At 42.6% G+C, this 19,135-nt stretch overlaps 1 protein-coding gene across 2 annotated transcripts in view; it reads left to right on the forward strand.

Annotated features, from left to right (window-relative positions):
• prkdc (protein kinase, DNA-activated, catalytic subunit) overlaps positions 1-19,135 on the forward strand; it is a 35,085-nt gene that overhangs the window by 13,903 nt on the left and 2,047 nt on the right. For both annotated transcript variants that reach the window (XM_041961088.1, XM_041961089.1), the window contains 49 exons: positions 89-247; positions 452-655; positions 1,187-1,375; positions 1,606-1,710; positions 1,860-2,027; positions 2,198-2,325; positions 2,731-2,938; positions 3,047-3,225; positions 3,317-3,485; positions 3,615-3,680; positions 3,764-3,827; positions 4,072-4,220; positions 4,469-4,609; positions 4,731-4,850; positions 4,999-5,142; positions 5,299-5,450; positions 6,287-6,418; positions 6,649-6,760; positions 7,012-7,136; positions 7,277-7,426; positions 7,809-7,982; positions 8,350-8,448; positions 8,575-8,785; positions 8,905-9,079; positions 9,191-9,394; positions 10,006-10,121; positions 10,311-10,442; positions 10,598-10,777; positions 11,010-11,218; positions 11,492-11,630; positions 11,765-11,953; positions 12,293-12,517; positions 12,619-12,727; positions 12,884-12,986; positions 13,078-13,240; positions 13,321-13,495; positions 14,343-14,536; positions 14,835-15,018; positions 15,213-15,373; positions 15,796-16,007; positions 16,089-16,176; positions 16,267-16,410; positions 16,694-16,901; positions 17,304-17,371; positions 17,484-17,704; positions 17,912-18,004; positions 18,390-18,476; positions 18,614-18,685; positions 18,782-18,983. In XM_041961088.1, coding sequence (XP_041817022.1) covers positions 89-247; positions 452-655; positions 1,187-1,375; positions 1,606-1,710; positions 1,860-2,027; positions 2,198-2,325; positions 2,731-2,938; positions 3,047-3,225; positions 3,317-3,485; positions 3,615-3,680; positions 3,764-3,827; positions 4,072-4,220; positions 4,469-4,609; positions 4,731-4,850; positions 4,999-5,142; positions 5,299-5,450; positions 6,287-6,418; positions 6,649-6,760; positions 7,012-7,136; positions 7,277-7,426; positions 7,809-7,982; positions 8,350-8,448; positions 8,575-8,785; positions 8,905-9,079; positions 9,191-9,394; positions 10,006-10,121; positions 10,311-10,442; positions 10,598-10,777; positions 11,010-11,218; positions 11,492-11,630; positions 11,765-11,953; positions 12,293-12,517; positions 12,619-12,727; positions 12,884-12,986; positions 13,078-13,240; positions 13,321-13,495; positions 14,343-14,536; positions 14,835-15,018; positions 15,213-15,373; positions 15,796-16,007; positions 16,089-16,176; positions 16,267-16,410; positions 16,694-16,901; positions 17,304-17,371; positions 17,484-17,704; positions 17,912-18,004; positions 18,390-18,476; positions 18,614-18,685; positions 18,782-18,983 — 7,401 coding nt within the window. The remainder of the gene's footprint in view (positions 1-88; positions 248-451; positions 656-1,186; positions 1,376-1,605; positions 1,711-1,859; positions 2,028-2,197; positions 2,326-2,730; positions 2,939-3,046; positions 3,226-3,316; positions 3,486-3,614; positions 3,681-3,763; positions 3,828-4,071; positions 4,221-4,468; positions 4,610-4,730; positions 4,851-4,998; positions 5,143-5,298; positions 5,451-6,286; positions 6,419-6,648; positions 6,761-7,011; positions 7,137-7,276; positions 7,427-7,808; positions 7,983-8,349; positions 8,449-8,574; positions 8,786-8,904; positions 9,080-9,190; positions 9,395-10,005; positions 10,122-10,310; positions 10,443-10,597; positions 10,778-11,009; positions 11,219-11,491; positions 11,631-11,764; positions 11,954-12,292; positions 12,518-12,618; positions 12,728-12,883; positions 12,987-13,077; positions 13,241-13,320; positions 13,496-14,342; positions 14,537-14,834; positions 15,019-15,212; positions 15,374-15,795; positions 16,008-16,088; positions 16,177-16,266; positions 16,411-16,693; positions 16,902-17,303; positions 17,372-17,483; positions 17,705-17,911; positions 18,005-18,389; positions 18,477-18,613; positions 18,686-18,781; positions 18,984-19,135) is intronic.

Raw genomic sequence — 19,135 nt, forward strand, 5'->3', positions numbered from 1 at the left:
CTTTTGGATTTTTCCTTGCAGTGATTATTGCATATGCAAATGGAGGTCACATTTTTTTTGTGTTTTGCTTTTTCTCGACTGGTTAAAGGATGCTACCTATGCCATATCCCTCGGGTCCAGACTTCTAATGACAGTGTATAAAGGTATAGCACCTGGTGAGGACAGGATGGCACTTCCTTCCTTGGACATAAATACCAAAAGGCTAGCAGACGGCCTGCTTCAGCTTGCCTTTTCTCTAAGTCAACAGGTCAGTGGTACCTCTCTTTGCATAAGATTTGATGAAATAAGATGAAATTGAAACTACATGTGGTGAGCTGGAGTCAACTGCATCTAATGCAACCAGTATCATTGCGTAGTTTATGATAAAAGAAAAATATGATGAATGTGATGCAAGTTTACTGCGTGTTTGACTGCTTGCTGCCTCCTGTTGTATTTTACCATTTCTCTGCAGAGCGAGCAGCTGGTGGACTTGTTGCTGAACACCATCATGCTCTCTGTGCCAATATCTGGAAGCCACAGCCACAACTTCCTGAGCTTCTCGCACGGCGAGTACTTCTACAGCCTCTTCCAGGCGACCATCAACACTGAGCTTCTGAGAAGTCTGGACGCCACAGTGCCAGCCCTCATGAAAGCTTCCTCTCAAAACCCCAGCATGGTAGCTCTTTCTCCTTTTGTTCCTTTTAAATTTGTTTCAGAAAAGGTTTATTTAAAGGCATTCCCAAAACAAATATACTTCTAAGAGAATAATGATCAGTGGCATAACATTTTATAGGTTTACTGTAACATGTTAAAAACCTGACAGCTGCTTAGAGTTTTGTGGTCTTTTGTTCTGCTCATGTGATGAGTGAAGTGATCGATGGGACAATCTCCCCAAATGCAACAAATCAAATGACCCACTAAGATAAAAGATGAGCAGCAGCTGGCAAATTGACATGTGCTGCGTAGAAATATGAGAAGTAGATTGTAAGTTTAGGTTTGATTGATTGATTGACATTCGATAGTGCAGTAGCATTATTAGACTGGGTGCAGTCACGCTTCAAAGAATCATTGTCAGCACAGATCTATTTTTTATGGACAGATATATATTTGCAAGCCTGGCTAGCAGTGCTCTCGATTCTTTCTTCGTGCACCTGTCAAGGAACATTGTTGTTCTGCGCGTGAGGTTTTCTTTTGAAATTTTCGTCAGGTGAGTGTGTTGCTGAATGGCATGCTGGACCACAGCTTTAGGGAGCGCTCTGTGAGGAAGACTCGGGGAAAACAGCTGGTCGAAGAGGTGCTGAGACGATGGAAAAGCCTGCAGTCGTGGTGGGAAGGACACTCGTCAACTCCAGAGAGCAAAACTGCCACTCTTCTGCTGCTCTCCAAGCTCCTACAGGTATGATGCTGAAGTTACTGCTTCATGTCCCCTAGCAAAACAAACCCTTCGTCTCATTCAGTAGAAACTGTAATTGCCAGGTTTGAGAATAAATGAGTACATTAACACCACTACTTCTAATAATAATGATCATCGTTTATGTGCCCAGGCATGAAAAACTTGACCCCCTATCTTTCCTGATTTCCTCTCATGTGAATTTACATCATGAATACTTTTCCCTCTCTCATCAGATCGACTCCTCTGTCTGCTCTGATACCAACCATGAAGCATTCAGGCCGGTGTTTTCCACTTTCACTATGCTGCTGGTTGACATGAATCTGCCTCTGAACCTCAAGGTATGGAGAGGATATACGGCAGATTACTTCAAATGACTTTTTTGATGAAGTAATAACGACTTTTACTTTTTTTTTTTGTTCGAGTTGCTTAACAAAGTAAACAAAGCTGAAATGTAAGTTTCTTTTGTTGAATTCTCTCAACTCTTCAGAGTCAGGCCCTGTTGGTGTTGCCCTTCTTCACAATTCTCCCAGAGGAGCCACTGGCTGAGCTGCAGAGAGCTCTGGACGCCCTGGTAGCTTCCCACTTCCCCATGCAGTCAGATGAGTTTGCTAAGGGCTCGCTTCAGCGCAACAACTACATGGACTGTGTCCGAAAGGTAAAGTGTTTTGGAGATGAGACAGATTAAAGTGGAAAAGTTTATTTGATACAGTTTTGAGAACAAGCAGATGCCAAACACTGACCAACGACTCTTGTGGTGAGTAAGTAAGTTTTACTTGCAGCTGGTGTTTGGGAGGCACCAACCCAACATTTCTTTGTGTCTTTTAGTTGCTGGATGCCCTAGAGCTTTCTCAGAGCCCACTCCTGCTCAAACTGATGGCAGGGATTCTGTGTCGAGATAGAAAACACATCATGGAGCAGCACTTCCAAACCTGTTTCCAAAGAATTGCAAAGCGGTTAGTAAAGGCTTCCAAACCATTCTTCAGTCAGAAGTCATAAGGTAACACAAGGTTTCCTTCTTTCTTACTTAAATGGAGTTGCATTTGTTTTGATTTAATTAAAATAAACAAATTGTTTAAATGGTATTATGAAGTGCAGTTTAAGATACACATTTAGTTTAGAATATGAATATGAACCCAATCCCCAAGTATCACATCTCAGCTTTTTACATTAATCAATGGAAACAAACCTCAGTTGGAAAGAAAACACACTTCCGGTTCAGGCCAGCCTTTTGAGAGGCGATGCACATCATGGCTGGGAGCTGTCAAGTTCCATCGCAGGTTCATTATGTTGCTGTATTGCATTAGATCTTACAGGAGTTGCTTATTTTGTGTCCACTCCCTGTGTTGATGTCTGACTAGGTCAAGCAGCGAGCGGCAGCTGCAGCTAATGTGTGCAGTGTATGGAGTGATCCAGCAGGGCGACGTGCCGATGAGCTCCATGCTGCAGGCCATGGTGGAGAGGGTCCTGCTGCCCCTTGCCTCTAACTGTAGCCCCAAGGCCCTGAATGACTTCTTTGTGGCAAATGTCTCCGACATAACAGCTTTGCTGCTCAGCCGCTTCACTAAGGTTTGCTTCTTAACATTGTTACATGGTACTAGTCAGCCAGTACTATATAACGTAGATCAGTAGAGCGTGTTAGAAATCGATTTATGGCTAATTTGTTTATTGATTTAGTCAAATGAAACAGAATTTGAGATCCAGTTGCTGAAGAAGAACGGCGGCTACAAGCTGATGGAGCTCCTGTATTCTCGGCTTCCCAAAGAAGAGGTTTACTCCAAGGAATCCCGCATTAATCAAGCCTACTGTCGATCAGACAAAACAGAGGGGAACGAGTTGTCCAAGACCTTGATCAAGTAGGACTCCCCTGTACTTTTAAAAGTCAAGAAGTGACATGACAGAGATGTGAAATGCGTAAATGATGGCTATTGCTGTTATTTCCATTAGGTCGTGTTTTGAAGCGTTCACTGAGAACATGGCGGGTGAGACTCAGCTCCTTGAACTTAGGAGACACTATCACTGTGCTGCGTACAACTGTGCCATCACCGTCATCAGCTGCAGCTTCACTGAGCCCAAATTCTACCACGGCTTCCTGTTCAGTGAGAAACCAGAGAAGGTGCTCGATGGCCTTCAGAATTATATCCAAGTCATCTTTCATTTTGGAACGGTGCACTACAATGAACTACACAACCACCTTCAGCTTTTGAATGTTCTGTGGTGTTAATGGTGCTCTTTCTTTGTCCAGAATCAGTTCATCCTGGAGAATATCATCGATGTTGAAAGGACCTACAACTTTCCAGTTGAAATTGAGGTAAGTTTTATTAACAAATCTGCTTGTTTAACATTATACTTTGAGTTGCAGTTGTGGTTAATTTCTATTTTTCACTGATGTAGGTCCCACTTGAGAGAAAGAAGAAGTACGTCATGATTCGAAAAGAAGTGAGCGAGGAGAATGGAGGTATTTACTGCTCATTTACTGACTTTGGCTGTCTTTGTCACAGACCAGTTGACATTTTTTCCTTGCTGCGCACCCCAAACTGTGCTGTGTTAAGGCTTAATTATTAGATGTACTTTGAGTCCAATTTAAATTCCTTATTCTTTACAATGAAACGGGATGCAATGAGTCTAACACAGGTGAGTAGGTTAGTGTGCCTCCAGAATTTTTTTTCTGACATTGATGATGTTTGTTGTGGTTTCCATAGAAGCGCCAGTGTATCTCTCCTCCCAATCTTACATGGCCGACAGCAGCCTGAGCGAGGAGATGAGTCAGTTTGATTTCTCCACCGGGGTCCAAAGCTTTTCCTTCAGCTCCCAAAACCCTGAAGGACACAGGCGCTCCGTTGCAAAAAGAGTCAGTCATATACATATGATTTTCTGTTTCTCTTATAAAATTACACTGAGCTTGCAATGTGATTTGGTGTCATGTGATGGTCAGTTTGTTTCAGAAGCTTTTCCACTGGCCAAGGGTAAAATCCTTGGGGGTAACTAAATGCATGTATAATTAGCACTGTGGCAGGTGATATGCAGTTTAAAAACAGACACATTATAACCTGTTTTTGCTGGTGATGAGGAGAGTTTTTGGAATGTTTGTACATCTAGGAGACAGAGGAGACAAATCCCTCCCAGGACACAGTGGTTGATTTGGAAATGGATGAGTTAAATCAGCATGAATGCATGGCAACCATGACTGGTCTTATTGGACACATGAAAAGGAACAACATAACTCCCAAAACTGAACAGGTCAGTGGCACTAAAGAAGAGTTTGAACAGAACTGTCATTTCTCACACACATCATCATGAACAAGTTTTATATTGGAGCTTTTGTCAAACAAAGTCCTCTCTTCTTTTTTTAATCAAACAGGGAAACTTGCCGAGTGAGCTTCCTCCATGGATGAAATTTTTACATGGAAAACTAGCAAATCCAGCCACACCTCTGAATATTCGACTCTTCATCTCAAAGCTGATGATCAACACAGAGGAGGTAAGTGTCGCTCGATACAAATGTATTTTATATTATTACTGTCGTTGTGAATAAACGAAATATGATGCTGTATGTGACACCTCATTCTCTGCTCCTCTAATGGTCACTGTTTGTTTGTGGATTTGGACTTTGTTGTCAATTTTTCCAGGTTTTTCGACCATATGCCAAACACTTCTTGGGGCCGCTCCTGCAGGTTGTCGTCTCTGAAAACAACGGAGGAGAGGGGATCCATTTTATGGTGGTGGATATTGTGGTCACAGTTCTGTCTTGGACAAACCTGGCCAGCCCCAAGGTTGCTCATACTTGCATTTTAAAGACAGCAAATATAAATCATTAATACATTTTTGTTAGAGGCTGTGTATTTCGAAGGGAATTAAAGCAAATTTTAGGATATAGATGTTATCTAAAGACAAAAAAGAAGAACCATTAGTAACAGAATTTTTCTTAGGGAAACCCCAGAGATGAAGTGCTCGCCAACCGGCTGCTAGAGTTCCTGATGAAGCACAGCTTCCACTCTAAGAGGGCAGTTTTCCGCCACAACCTGGAGATCATTCGCACTCTGGTAGAGTGCTGGAAAGACTGTCTGCATGTGCCTTACAGGTACTACTTGCACACACTCACTGAACAATTGATGTGCAGTTGACACAATCAGTGTAGCTGCATGAAAGAAACAGGAGAAAATGACCTGTGCAAGTAGTTGGAATTGGAGCTATGCTTTGAAGCAACCCATAAAACGTTAGTAGGGCGTGAACTCTGTCCAAAGTTACAAACTATGTTCAAACTAGACTACATTTGAACTTAAGTATAGCTGGTGCCACCCAGTGCTGGTTCCCACTCTGGGGTTCCTGACCCCCACTTGTCAAAGCTTCACCGGGGGTTACAACACCTTGATTGTAAGAGGTGTAAGAAAACCCTTTGGCAACACTTTATGTTAAGGTGCGCATATTAACCATAGACTAGATTCTTATTAGCATGTATATAATAGTAGCATATTGAGTCTTTATTAGTCATTATAAACCACCTATTAATGCCTTATTCTGCATGACCACATTGTGCAATTACAAGGCAATTAACTAAAACAAAAAGATTTCCCTCAATAACCTCCTAAGTTCATCTTATTGATAGTCAGAAAGTTGTTGCACATGAATTATGACCTTAATAACGTAACCCTACCCCTTAATAACCCTAACCCCAAGAATAAGGTCGTAATAAGTCCTTTATTGTGATGAATGAAGAGCCAATGTGCAACTAATATGCATGCTAATAAGCAGCTAGTGAACGGTGAATACTGTGTGTTTTTAATTAGCTAATCCCTGTCCATCCCTCACCAACAAGGGGTGCGTTAGAAGATGATGACAGGTCTGATAGTATACAAGCATAAATTCTGTGTTTTTCATGAAATGGAGTTGAATCGGTCTCTTTTTTTGCCCTTGCAGTTTGATATACGAGCGCTTTTGTGGCACCAACCCAAACAGTAAAGACAACTCTGTTGGACTTCAGCTGCTGGGAATCATCCTGGCCAACAACCTCCCTGCTTACGATGCCTCATGTGGAATTGAATATGAGAGGTAATATTTACAGTGTAGCTAAATGGCAGCATACTGTGCACTGAATCCCCCGACAGCTTCACTGTTTGAAAACCATCATTTTATTATGAATTTTTAAGATGCAAGTTAAGAGCAGTATATTCTAACAGTCATCTTTTTTGTTTGTTTGTTTGTTTTTCCCATGTGTTGGAGTTCACACATGCCATCTTTCAAGGCAGCTGTAAACATTTGAATGTGTTGTGTTTTTTCAGGTACATCCAGTCTCTCACCAACAACGTGTCCTATGTAAGATATAAAGACGTCTACGCAGCTGCTGCTGAAATTATCGGCCTCATCCTGAAGAATATGACTGAAATGGATGATGTATGAGACTTTCCCAGTTTGGTTGACTTACAGTTATTCTTCATTTATGTTGGTGTCTGAGGAGCGCTCAAAGCACCTGAATAGAAAGAAAAGATTGCAACACAGGGAGAAGAAAATCTGTTTTTTAAGTTAATGCTGATGATTCTGATGATGAAACCTTCCTCAAACGCCACCATAATTTTGTTTTTCCTTTTTAAAAATGTTACATTTATTACATGAAAGTCAGATTTGTCTCATTTTTCTGTTCTTAGCATCATCAAGAACTTGTCAGTCATGCTGCAAGCAAGATAACAAATCTGAAGAAAAACAACATGGACGACAAGTTCATCATTTGCTTGAACAAAGTGTCAAAGCACTTTCCTCCATTCATGGATCGGTAAGTTTGTACTGCTGCTTTGTTGAATCTGTTTCCCTGAAATATAAATCATTCCATTAATCAACACTGTCTGTAAATTGCCAATTCAGACCAAGGTTTGAAAATTAACCAAGTTTTATTGTAACTGCAACTTTTATCAGGTTTGTCAACTATGTGTTCTTCCTCCTGCCGAAGTTGCACGGCATCTTGAAGACTCATTGTTTGGAGTGCGTGCTGAGCCGAGCTGATGTCATCCCAGACATCTTCCTGCAGCTGAAGACCACAGGCTTCATTCAGACGATGGGCCACAGGTACGTCCTACCCATTATCTCCTCCATGACCTGCATGCTTATTATCTTTCTGGCTTGTTTTTGGTTCATATCCATCAGAGAGATCTACAGAAAGTTTGAGACATTAATATATAGAACTGAAAGCACCCTGAATAAATGTAACCATCACCGAAAAGATCCAACTTTACAGGTATGTAGAGCTCTTACAAGCAACTTTCAATCCTTTTTAAAAAATCTGTGTCACACAAAACAGTATGTCCACTTCAACTACAGGAAATCAGAAGAGATTTGACATTCAGGGCCTTCCTCCTTTAGCTTCCAGTATAAGCTAATAGATAACAAGTGCAAATGTGTAACACGTGAACATTTATTTATGCTTCACATCATTCTTCTGTGCCTCCAGGGATGAAGCCAGGCAGAGAGTTTGTCTGGACATCATCCACAAGATTATTGCCCACCTGACCCCAGTTCAGCTTCAGGAGCTCCTGGGGGCTGTCACTGCTTTTGTCTCCCATCCTTCACCAGTGTGCAGAGAGAGGATGTATGACATCCTCATGTGGATCCAGGACAACTACAGGCACTGTGAACCTTTTTGGCTTCCATTCTCATGCAAATCCTCATTTCCCACTTTTGTGTCTTGTTAAACTAGTTACCACAAACTATGTCACCGTCTTCAGTAACTTTTTCAGATTTGACCAATTAGTGGTTGCAAAATGTAAACGATCAACCAATGTGGGACCAAACACATCCCATATAGGTAGACTAGGACATGGTGCAAACTGTCCCGCAAAATGTGTTTACAATTCCCCATTATTAGTCTGTTGCTTTTTATGGTCACTGAACTGCATTATGCTCATGTGTTTGCAGGTTTCCTGTTGCTTGCACTCCATTGCTACTTCTCTGATGTTAAATTTAACGATACTTTGTTTTTTAAATTCTTCCAGTGATGAAGAGAGCATGGAAGACAACACCTCAGTAGAGGTTTTGAATGCAGCTAAAGAAACACTACTTCAGGGACTGTCTGAGGAAAACCAAGGCCTTCAGTCAGTACCCACTACTTGTGTCCTGTCTTTACTTTTTGCTTTATTTCATATTCTGTCTTTATTTTCTATATAAATTCATTGTTTTAATTGAAGAAAAAAGCCCATCCCTGTCTGTTGTGTTTTCAGGCTCTATGTTCGTAACTTCTGGAGTCAGGAGAAGCGCCTCCCCACTGCCACCCTGGAACGAATGTTGACGGTGCTTCGTTCTCTGTACTCCTGTCAAATAGAAAGGTGTTTCTTGAGCTTGGCTACCAATCTGCTGCTGGAAATGACCAGCCAGAGTCCTGACTTCAAACGAAACATGTTTGAGTATCCACTGTCAGAGTGTACCTTCCAGGTGACTTGAAATCTGCAGCATTTGTCTTTTCTCAGCCAGTTATTTGAGTTGTTTGAGATTTCTCTTTGTAAACTGCTGACAAGCCGGGTGTATTGATGACATTTGCCTTCACTCTCTAGGACTATGTGATTGATTCCAACTGGCGCTTCAGGAGCACCGTGATGACTCCCATGTTTGTTGAAACGCAAAGCTCTCAGGGCCCAGAGAGTTTAGCAGCATCCCAGTCTGGATCCATGAAGGGGAAGCTCCGAGCCACTCAGATGTCATTAGAGTTCTCCCAAACCCAAACAGCAGGTACCACTGAAATTCAATAACCTGCTATTAAGCACTACTAAATATAGATGAATTTGCAGGTTAACACAGGTATGTTCATCTTTAAATGGAATTTTTGTTTTTTCTTTCCAGGTCGACGTACAGCATACAACTGGCTGACGGGCAGCAGTGTGGATACACTAGCAGAGTACACGCTTGGCTCTGAGTCTCTGTCTTCATTGCTGGTGTTTGATAAGAAAACTGAGAGGCGAACTACAGCGAGGAGACCAGTGGGAGAAGGCTTTGGCCTGAGGCGTCTGACTGCATCAACCGATGAGGTGGACAGTCACACCAGAGGTCAGTCTCTGAGAAGAAACCCCCACCTGTCTAAGCATGCGACACTTTCCATCCTTCAAATAATGTCTGATGACTCTTAAGTATGTTCCAAGAGAGATATTTTGGGTTTTTCTGCAGTTTTTACAAGGTTATAACCAGTTCACTATCTGAATAAGGAGATTCACCATAAAAGACTATATGCATTTCTGAAGAAAACCCTCTTTCTAAATACACTTTCCGATATGTTTTGTTGCATGTTTGTGCAGCTATCAAATTGTAACAGGTTACAAGATTACAGCACAGAGGGTGCTGAATGTGAAGCTTCCTATCAATCTGCCTGTATTTGGCATCCAATTGTTTTAGGGTTAATGTTTCCAAACTGATGAATCTGACTTGTCATGTGTGCAGTTTTAACTTAACAGTTAACAGTTTTGAACTAAAATTTTAAAAAACACGATGACCAACAGACCAAGAACCTGTGTTTAAATGTTCTTGTAGGGATGATTTGAGAAGACTTGAGTATTGAAACTTCTTGTGCAGGATGATTATTTGCGTCAGACCTTTGAAGCCATCATTCATAACTGTTAGATGTTCTGTTAATGTGAGTATCTTTTGTGTTCAAATGTCAACAGCACAAAACGAGCAACGTAATAACATCCTGAGACTGAGACGCAGATTTCTGAAGGATCAGGAGAAAGTCAGCTTGACATTTGCACAAAAAGAGATCCAACACCAAAGACAGAAAAAGGTATCAAACGTTTAAGACAACACAAGACGTTGATCTGTATTTATCCCTCCAGTAATTATTTTTGGAAATGCTGGGTGGCAGTACATAAAAGTTAAGTACGATTGGTCGCAGTGTAGTCCAGTGCTTACTGTCACTTCTCCAAACTGCCAGTGTCTCTAACCATCAGTGGTTCTGTTTGGGGTCTCACAGGAAGAAAAAGCTGATCAAAGGCTGCGAAAAGAGGCCCAGGTGACTCTGTATCGTAACTACAGAGTGGGAGACTTCCCAGACATCCAGATCTCCTACAGCAGCCTCATCACCCCCCTTCAAGCACTAGCCCAGGTAAGACTGCCAGGGCTCTCTGTGTTCTTCCCACTGAGTAGTCAGGCTCTAAATATACCAGACATGAATGAATACAAACAAAACATATGTCCAAATAACAAATAACTAAATAACAGCTTTGATCACAGATTTTTTTTCTTTGTATATTCCTTTAGAGAGATCCGAATTTGGCCAAACAGCTGTTCAGCTCCCTGTTCGCTGGAATCCTCCAAGAAATGGACAAACACAAATCAAGAGGGGAGAGCAGGAGCATTAAAGAGGAGCTGCGGTGCAATATGAACACATTCTTGAGCAAGAGTACCCTGTGTTTCCCTCCATTCATAGCATGTGTGCAGGTACGACCGTCACAAACTGTGTCAGTATTTTCACTCTGCTGACAAAGTCTTGAATCTGTAAAATTATAGGCGTTCATTGAGTGTCCAAATGAAAGTAGTGCCTATATTATCTATACTGACTACATTTACATCCAAAGTGATCCTGTATTTGTGGCCAGTGAGAAAAATTAATAAAAGTAAACACTCTCACTTAACACACTTAAAATGAACACACTACTGGTTGTGTTGTTAGGACATGTGCTACCAGAATAAGGAGCTGCAGCAGATCGATCCTGCATCCATCAGCTCCACTTGCCTGGTGAGTCTCCAGCAGCCGTCCGGCATCCTGCTGCTGGAAGAGGGCTTGTTGCATGGTGGTGGCCAGGATCAACCTCCAGCCAAACGCTCACGAGGACTCAAAGAAATCCCCCCAGACACCAATAAATGGATCCATCTCGCAAGGTATTACAATGTTGTTGACCTTTGATACTGGTTCTGTCAGTGCTGGCTGGTAGCTCAGTGTAAGGACTGCAACATTTAAGGGTTTGTGTGATGTATTTGTCTGCTTTTCCAATGGACACATATGAATTCACACATTCCTGCACCTTATGTCTGTCCCTACACATTTTGTAAGATTGTAACTGTCAGGAGCTACATTACACACACATCAGTCACCTTTGCATGATCGTAACTGCTTTAGCACTTTGTGTGCTCTTTGTTTCCTATGTTCTCCAGGCTTTACAGATCTCTGGAGGACTATGATGTCGTGCGTGGCATCTTTGGCGGTAAAGTCGGGACCAAGCCGATCACCTGTGCTGCGCTTCAAGCTGAAGCCAACACTGACTTTGCAGAGGCTGTGAAGCTTTACAACGAGGTACTGCTTTTCCCAATACAATAAGTCTAGTATAGTGCTTAGTAGCAGGTCAGTGGAGGGTACAGTTTCACCTGGTTGCTCTCTGTGTGTAGCACTATAGTGTCAAAAGTGCATTCTCGTTTTCATACTGGCAGGCTCTGAACACCGAGCATTGGAGTGATGGTGAGCCCAGTGACTCTGAGAAGGACTTCTGGGAAACAGCAGCTATGGAGGCTTATAGTCATCTGACTGAGTGGAAGTCTCTTCAGTACTGCTCCACTGTGTACATAGATGAGACCTCCCCACCCAACCTCGAGAGGATGTGGTTGGAGCCGCTCAACCAGGTAATAGATCTGAACTTTCACAGTCTAGGAAGTCTCAGCCACGTGCCAGGGAGAGCTGCCTTCCAACCAATGGCTTCGAGTGATTTGATAGCTTGAAATGAAACCCTACATTACATAATCTCAGCCCTCCTAGACTCTTCAGTCATCTCAGGAATAAATGAAATATTGTGATGATAGTTTAAAATTAAATTAAAAAACAAAAGAAAATCATTTTGTAGCTTATCATACCGAAATAGAAGCTCTGGAATCGAATCATCTTTAGGCACTATCCTAAGTGCACAGCATATGTTGTATATATTAAAATAATGTCAGTTTGTAAGTATTTTGTGTTTGTGCTAGGAAATGTACCTGCAGCACATGATTCGCAGCATGCTGAAGCAGCTGCAGCTGGGTCAGATGGACCAAACTCTTCTCACCTTCATCGACAAAGCCATGAGAGTGGAGGAGCGCAAAAAGCTGCTGGAGAGCCATTACAGCCAAGAACTCAGCTTGCTCTACATCCTGCAGGAGGACTATGACCGCGCAAAATACTACACCAACTATGCCATGCAGCTCTTTATGGAGGTCTGCTGTTACATGCCCTCTCTGTCTTTCACCTCAGAGCTTTAGAAAGAGACAAATCATTCATTCGTTCATTGTGCACTCAATGTCTTTGCCTCCTGTAGAATTACTCCAGTGTGGACACACTGTTGACTCAAAGTCGACTGACCACCCTGCAGTCAGTGCAGGCCCTGACTGAAATCCAGGACTTCCTGGTGTTCATTAAAGGAGAGGGTGAGCAGAGATATCGTCTCCAACACTCACGCTTTCTTCTCTTTGCTTAAAGCTTTATTCCCTGTTTTTTTTGTAAGAAATGCAGAACAATTTCCCTTTTCCTCTTTTTTTTTTTAAATACTTGAATAAAAAATTTTGGTCCCACTCATTCATTAGTGTCCGTGAGCTCCCTCAAGCGGCTCATCAGGCTGTGGACTGAGCGGTATCCTGATGCTAGAATGGATCCAGTGAACTTATGGGATGATATCATTACGTCTCGGTAAGAAAAGAAATGTACATTTTTAATGTTTTTGCTAACAAATCATCAGAGAAATTGTGACACGGTGTCAAATTTGATCTGTACATTTCAGATGTTTCTTCTTGGACAAGATCAGGGAAAAGCTGAGAGGCCACGCTCCCAGTGACAGTATGGAGGTGGACGGTTCAGATGACCCAGGAGGTGACATTGACACATTAATAAACGACTGCAAGTTCAACATGAAGCTGCAGATGGCTGATAGCGCACGGGAGCAGGTGAAGAAACATCTGCTAAAGTAACTTTTATTGTGCTGTCACTTTTGTACCACAAACTCACCAACAAATGTTGTTTCCAGAATAACTTTCCTGTGGCCACCAAGCTGCTGAAGGAACTTCACAGAGAAGCCAAAACTAACAAAGGCTGGTTCCTGCGGTGGGTCCACAGTTTTAGCCGCTACAACCATAAACGCAGCCAGGCCCTGGGTCCTGTGGATCAAATCAGTGCCATGCTGAAGACGATTCCCTTCCTGGGTAAGCAGGGAAAAGGACTCCCCGACATTATCTTGGGGATAAGACAACTGAGACTGATGGACAGTGTTGACTGACTTACCAGATTTTGTGCTAACTTCACATTGCACCTTCAAGTCTTTCTTGTAACAAACAAAAGTTTTGTTTTCACGCTTCAGCCTGCATTCTTTGCAGTTGTGTCTGCTTGCTAGCATTCTTCTTCTTCACTGAGTTTATTGGTGCTTTACTATGTTTGACAGCCACAGCCACCAACCATTGAACAGATGAGTTCATGTGAGTTCTTTAGAGCATGTGCACGTGCATCCTTGTGCACATGTACAATGGCAACAAACCAAGGACTCGCTAACAACAACATTACTCCATAGCGCCTGGTCAAAAACCTTTTGGCACAAATCACACCTTTTAACTAACTAATATCAACATTTCAAAGTCTGAAAGGCCATCACAAGGAGGATTTGTGCCATTAGGTAACTCAATAAGACATCTTTGACTGAGGCTTGTATACAGTAGCTACAGGTAGTTTAGGTTAGGTAGGTTAATTATAGTTGTATTTGCATCAAGTTCAACAACCACACATATTTTGAATATTAGTTGATCAAAACTTGCACTCCCATTAATAACTGGCCCCCTGTTTTGAGTCTCTGTGGCAAGTTGGTGTAATTTTAAAATAACTGTGGTGAGATCATTTCACCAAATTTTGTTCGAACCCAATGAGAGATGTTTGTGACCAATCCATCGCCAGCATGCTAAACCACAATGTTAGTCACTGAGGGTTTTGTCATGATGCTGTCAGCTCATGGCACAAACAGAACAAATGAAGAAATAGATGTCAGCTCTTTTCTCTGTGCAGAGGACCTTCAGGCTGAATGTCAGAGTGCCACAGCTAAAGTATTCAGGTACCAAAAGATACTCCAGGGTACATCTTTCCACATCCTGGCCACAGCTGTGAGCAGAAGCCCCTCAGTCCTGGGAAGTATTGAAGCTGAGAAAGCAGAGAGGGTTGCAAAGCTTTCCGGAGCTGCTTGGCCAAATGAAAATCCAAAGGTACTCTTGTTTCTATTTCTGAATTATTTGCAAACATATTTAAAACATACAGTGTACAGTCTGACAAGACCAGGTGCTGTTTGTTGCCTTCTTTGAATTACTTATGGGCAGTGCAAACAGAAGTATAGTGCTGCAAATCGCAGGAGCTACTGCTGTAATTCATGTATCTGAATTAGAAGAGACTGCATTACATTGATCACAGACGACTGTTTTCTGCTGAGCAACCCTAAACACATACAGAGAGCCTGTGAATGAAGAGTTTAATGCAGTTATTCACTACAAACGATTAACCCTGCAGCAAGTGGAGGTGGGGCTGCAGTTACAAGCACTGAAGTTGCTGTGTGACGCTACCAGAAAGGCCAATGAAGAGCTTCAGTCTTACACTCAGGACTGTGTGGAAAGCAGCAGCATCATTGAGACATACATGGCTTTGGCCAACTTCTGTGATAAACGGCTGCGAGAGGAGGAGCAGAGTGATACTGGTGAGTAAGAACCTGTCAGTCATTCTGGAGATTCTTATTTCAACAACAGACCTCTGCTACAGTTCTGAATCAAACACCTCTTACATGAAACAGTGGTATACTGTGTGTGCTCTTGCGTGGGTATCTTAAAGAACTGGGGAGTTGTGCTTCCTCCATCAACCAGTAATTTCCTCCGTTTTTGTGCTTTGTTACAGAAAGCCAGTTTCCGGACTTGTTGGCACTGCCTGTTCATGTAGTGGAGAGCTTGATGAAAGCACTGAAGATGAACTCAGAGGAAGCTCGCCTCAAGTTCCCACGTCTGCTGCAGATCATTGAGTCGTACCCCTCTGAGACACTTGACCTCATGACGAAAGAGGTTTGTGTGTTCAGAGCAGGGATGAGGTGGATGTTAAACCCACACTAACAGAGTCTATCCCGTTGGTCCTGACCTGCTCTATATGGAAAGTGTCTGTAGACAACTTGTGTTGTGATTTGTTGCTACATAAATAAAATGAATTGAATTGAATTTAGAAAGCTCATTGTAGACAGGGAATGTGGAAAAAACCCCAGTCTGAGAGTGTTCTCTGGTGACCAACTAACAGTTACACCTGCAGCTGCAGGCAGACTGTTGCATTAATTAGACGACAATGTAAAATGATGAACAACTATCATTCTCAAGGTTTGGAAGTGAAACACTAGATCAGTACTGTAGTGAGCCTGTGTTTTGATTGGATGCAATATCCTACAATGTTTGCACTTCAGTTGTAAACGGTGACGGTGCTGTCTTTCCATGTGTAGATTATGTCAGTTCCCTGCTGGATGCTGATTGGCTGGATCAGTCAAATGGTGGCTCTATTGGACAAGCCAGAAGCTGTGGCGGTGCAGCACTGCATCGGGCAGTTAGCAGAGTGCTACCCTCAGGCACTGGTTTACGCTCTGATGATCAGCAGTGAGAGTTACCAGTTCGAGGACTCGGCCACAGGACACCAGCAGCAGGAATTTGTCAACAGGTAAACTGTTTGGTTTTTTTCTGGGGAAGAAAGAACAGTTCCAGATGAATTGCTTTGCTGAGACCTTGTGTGTGGCAACAGGCTCAGGAGCATGCTGGATAAGGGAGGAGCTGTGAAGAACTTCGTGGATGCACTGCAGCAGCTTACAAACCCTGATATGATTTTTAAGGTAATAAGTGCAAGTTCAAGCATGAGTGAATGAAGCTGCCCCCTCCTGGTTTTTGTCCCGTCATCGTTTTTTGTCATTTGTCCTGCACAGGATTGGTGGGATGGTGTGAAAAATGAACTGGAAAAAGCAAGTTTTGACAAGAAGCGGATGGGCGACATGTATGAAGAGATGTTCTCTTCACTCGGGGATCGTAACGCAGCCGGTCACGGAATGTTTCGCAAGAAATTTATCCAGGTTTGTAATTAGCTTTCATCTATTTGATCTTTTGTACAGCAAAAACATGTATGCTCCACCAAAAAGTGCCTTTCATTCTTTTTGTAAAACGTAACAATATTATTTATTGATGCATGCAGTTACATTTCTGACGGCTTAAAGGATCTTTGAGTTATTGCAGTCTGATGAAGACTGAAAAGCCAACAAGCATATAGAGCGCTGCACAGTCCAGGTGCAGCTCTTACTCACAAAATCCAGTCATCACGCTGTTCACTGCAGCCATTTTCTTTTTTCTGCGTAATAGAAATTTGCCAAAGACTTGGAGAAGCTGCTGGGACCGAAAGGCAGCAAGCTGTTCGAGAAGAGAAAAGAGAAAAGCTTTGTGCGTCAGGTGGAGGATCTGGCAGCATCCATGCGTGGATTTCAGAAGGAACCGGGGAACCTGAAGGAGTACTCGCCCTGGCTGAGTGGATTTAAAGCAGACGCGCTCAACAATGAGCTGGAAATCCCAGGTCAGTACAGCTGAACACAAAATACTGTGCATTGCTGGTTTTGACATATGTTTCACAGGCCATGTAATTATTATTAAAGTGCATTAGTATATTAGTGAACTGAGTGAACTCATCTGTTTTACGTGGTTAGTAGTTATTTGTAGTCATTGCTGTGTATACCCTATATATAGCTGTAGAGTGGGCACTTGTGTGATGGTTAGTGATGGATAAATTGTAGAAATAGTAGAATAGACAGTCGAAAGAGCTAAAAGTAAGATAAAGAATAGTTGCAACAATAAATGGTGATTTCAATGAAGGGTTACTTGAGTTCGTCTGACATGGCATTTTCACACCGATGTGAAAATAAAGGATTATTGTGCTGAAGTGTGTTCACTGAAGATGTTTTCCCTCCTCTCGTTGTAGGACAGTATGATGGCAGATCTAAACCTTTGCCTGAGTATCATGCAAAAATAACAGGCTTCGACGAAAGGGTACGCTTTAATCGTGGTTTACCATTAAACAATTACTGGGTTGTCTAACGGCACCCCGCGTACGTTTGAAACCCCAGTGATCGATGCATTCATGTGAATCGATGCCCCACAGGTAAAGGTGATGTCCTCCATCCGTCGGCCCAAACGTCTGATCATTCGCGGGGATGATGAGCGTGACCACCCCTTTCTGGTGAAGGGTGGGGAGGACCTCCGCCAGGACCAGCGCATTGAGCAGCTTTTTGCCGTCATGAACATTTTGCTGAGTCATGATGCCGCCTGCACACACAGAGGCTTGCAGCTGTGCACCTATCAAGTCGTTCCCATAAGCACACGGTACTGGGGTTGTCTGTTTTTCCATCCATCGTTGTGTGCATCCATTAAACTTCGTGCATGTACTGATTACATGGGTATGGGTTAAAACAGTACGACATCAAATGTATTTCTATTTTCTTTGATAACTCCATCCAGCAAGTAGGCAGTAAAACACAGACCAGTTTCCCTGTTCAGAAACTTGATGTATCACTTCTGCTGCCTTTACAGAATTGGTCTAATTGAATGGATGGAGAACACCTGTACTCTGAAAGAGTTCCTGTACAGCACAATGACTGAGGAGGAGCAGCAGAGGACAGCAGGGTACAGTATTTCCATTTCACTCTGATTACTTGGATCATCATCATCATCATCATCCCTCATCATCCAGTTGAGGGATGGCGTTGAAATGTCATCTTCAGAGCTATTAAAAGCTTTGTTATGCCCCTTGATTACAACGTTTCACTACAAAGGGAAATTATTTTATCAAAGAAAAACTAAAATGCTGTACTTGAATTGAACTCAGTACTCAGGAATACCTCAGTAGTGCCGTAGAAATTGTTCTTATTCTCTCATGTTAAAGTAACTTCTTTAAAAAGATGTGCGATGAGCTGGCAGTGATCAGGATGTTCTCCATCGTTCGCAAGTGCTGATGTTCATATTTGAAGGTCATTCATGTAGTGTTAAAGTGTTTCTCTTTCTCTTCAAGGTCTGCTCAAGTCTACAATAAATGGCTCTCTACCTTTGCTCCGAATTCAACCGTGTGTGGTGTAGCTCTGTATGCTCAGGTTTACAAGTACGTTTCCTGAATGTTGCCTTTTTGTTCCTGAAAACGCTGCATACGGCTAATAATTATGACGACTGTGTCAGCTGGTTTGTTGATTGTAATAGAAACCAGCCTTGAGCTACAGCATGTTTTTGGTTTTTTGGCAGGAAAGCCAAACGTGCCGAGACCGTCAGCAACTTTTTGAAAGTGTTGCAGCATGTGCCCAGTGATCTCCTGAAGTAAGCCGAGTCTCTTTTATCTGCGTAATAAAACTGCTCATGAAGGGTAACACCTGGACTAAACCATTTTCTTTCTTTTTTTTCCCCAATTTCCAGGAGAGCCTTTCTGAAGATGTGCAACAGTCCTGAGGCCTTTCTTTCCTTGCGCTCCCACTTCATCAGCTCTCATGCCTTGCTGTGTGTGAGCCACTGGATTCTAGGTATTGGAGACCGCCATCTCTCCAACTTCATGATCAACATGGAAACGGGAGGCATGATTGGCATTGACTTTGGTCATGCATTCGGTTCAGCCACACAGGTTAGTCACACTCGTCTCTTTTAAGATAAGAGAGGCAACTGGTCTCAGATGTGTATGTGTGTCCACCTGTAGAAATGTGAACTGCACCTTCTTGGAAAAGACACAACTGTGACTTGTAGAAATAACGTCCTCTCTGTGCAATCTCATTTGCC

Source organism: Chelmon rostratus, chromosome 20, assembly GCF_017976325.1.
Source record: "Chelmon rostratus isolate fCheRos1 chromosome 20, fCheRos1.pri, whole genome shotgun sequence".
In the NCBI taxonomy this organism is placed as follows: domain Eukaryota; kingdom Metazoa; phylum Chordata; class Actinopteri; order Chaetodontiformes; family Chaetodontidae; genus Chelmon; species Chelmon rostratus.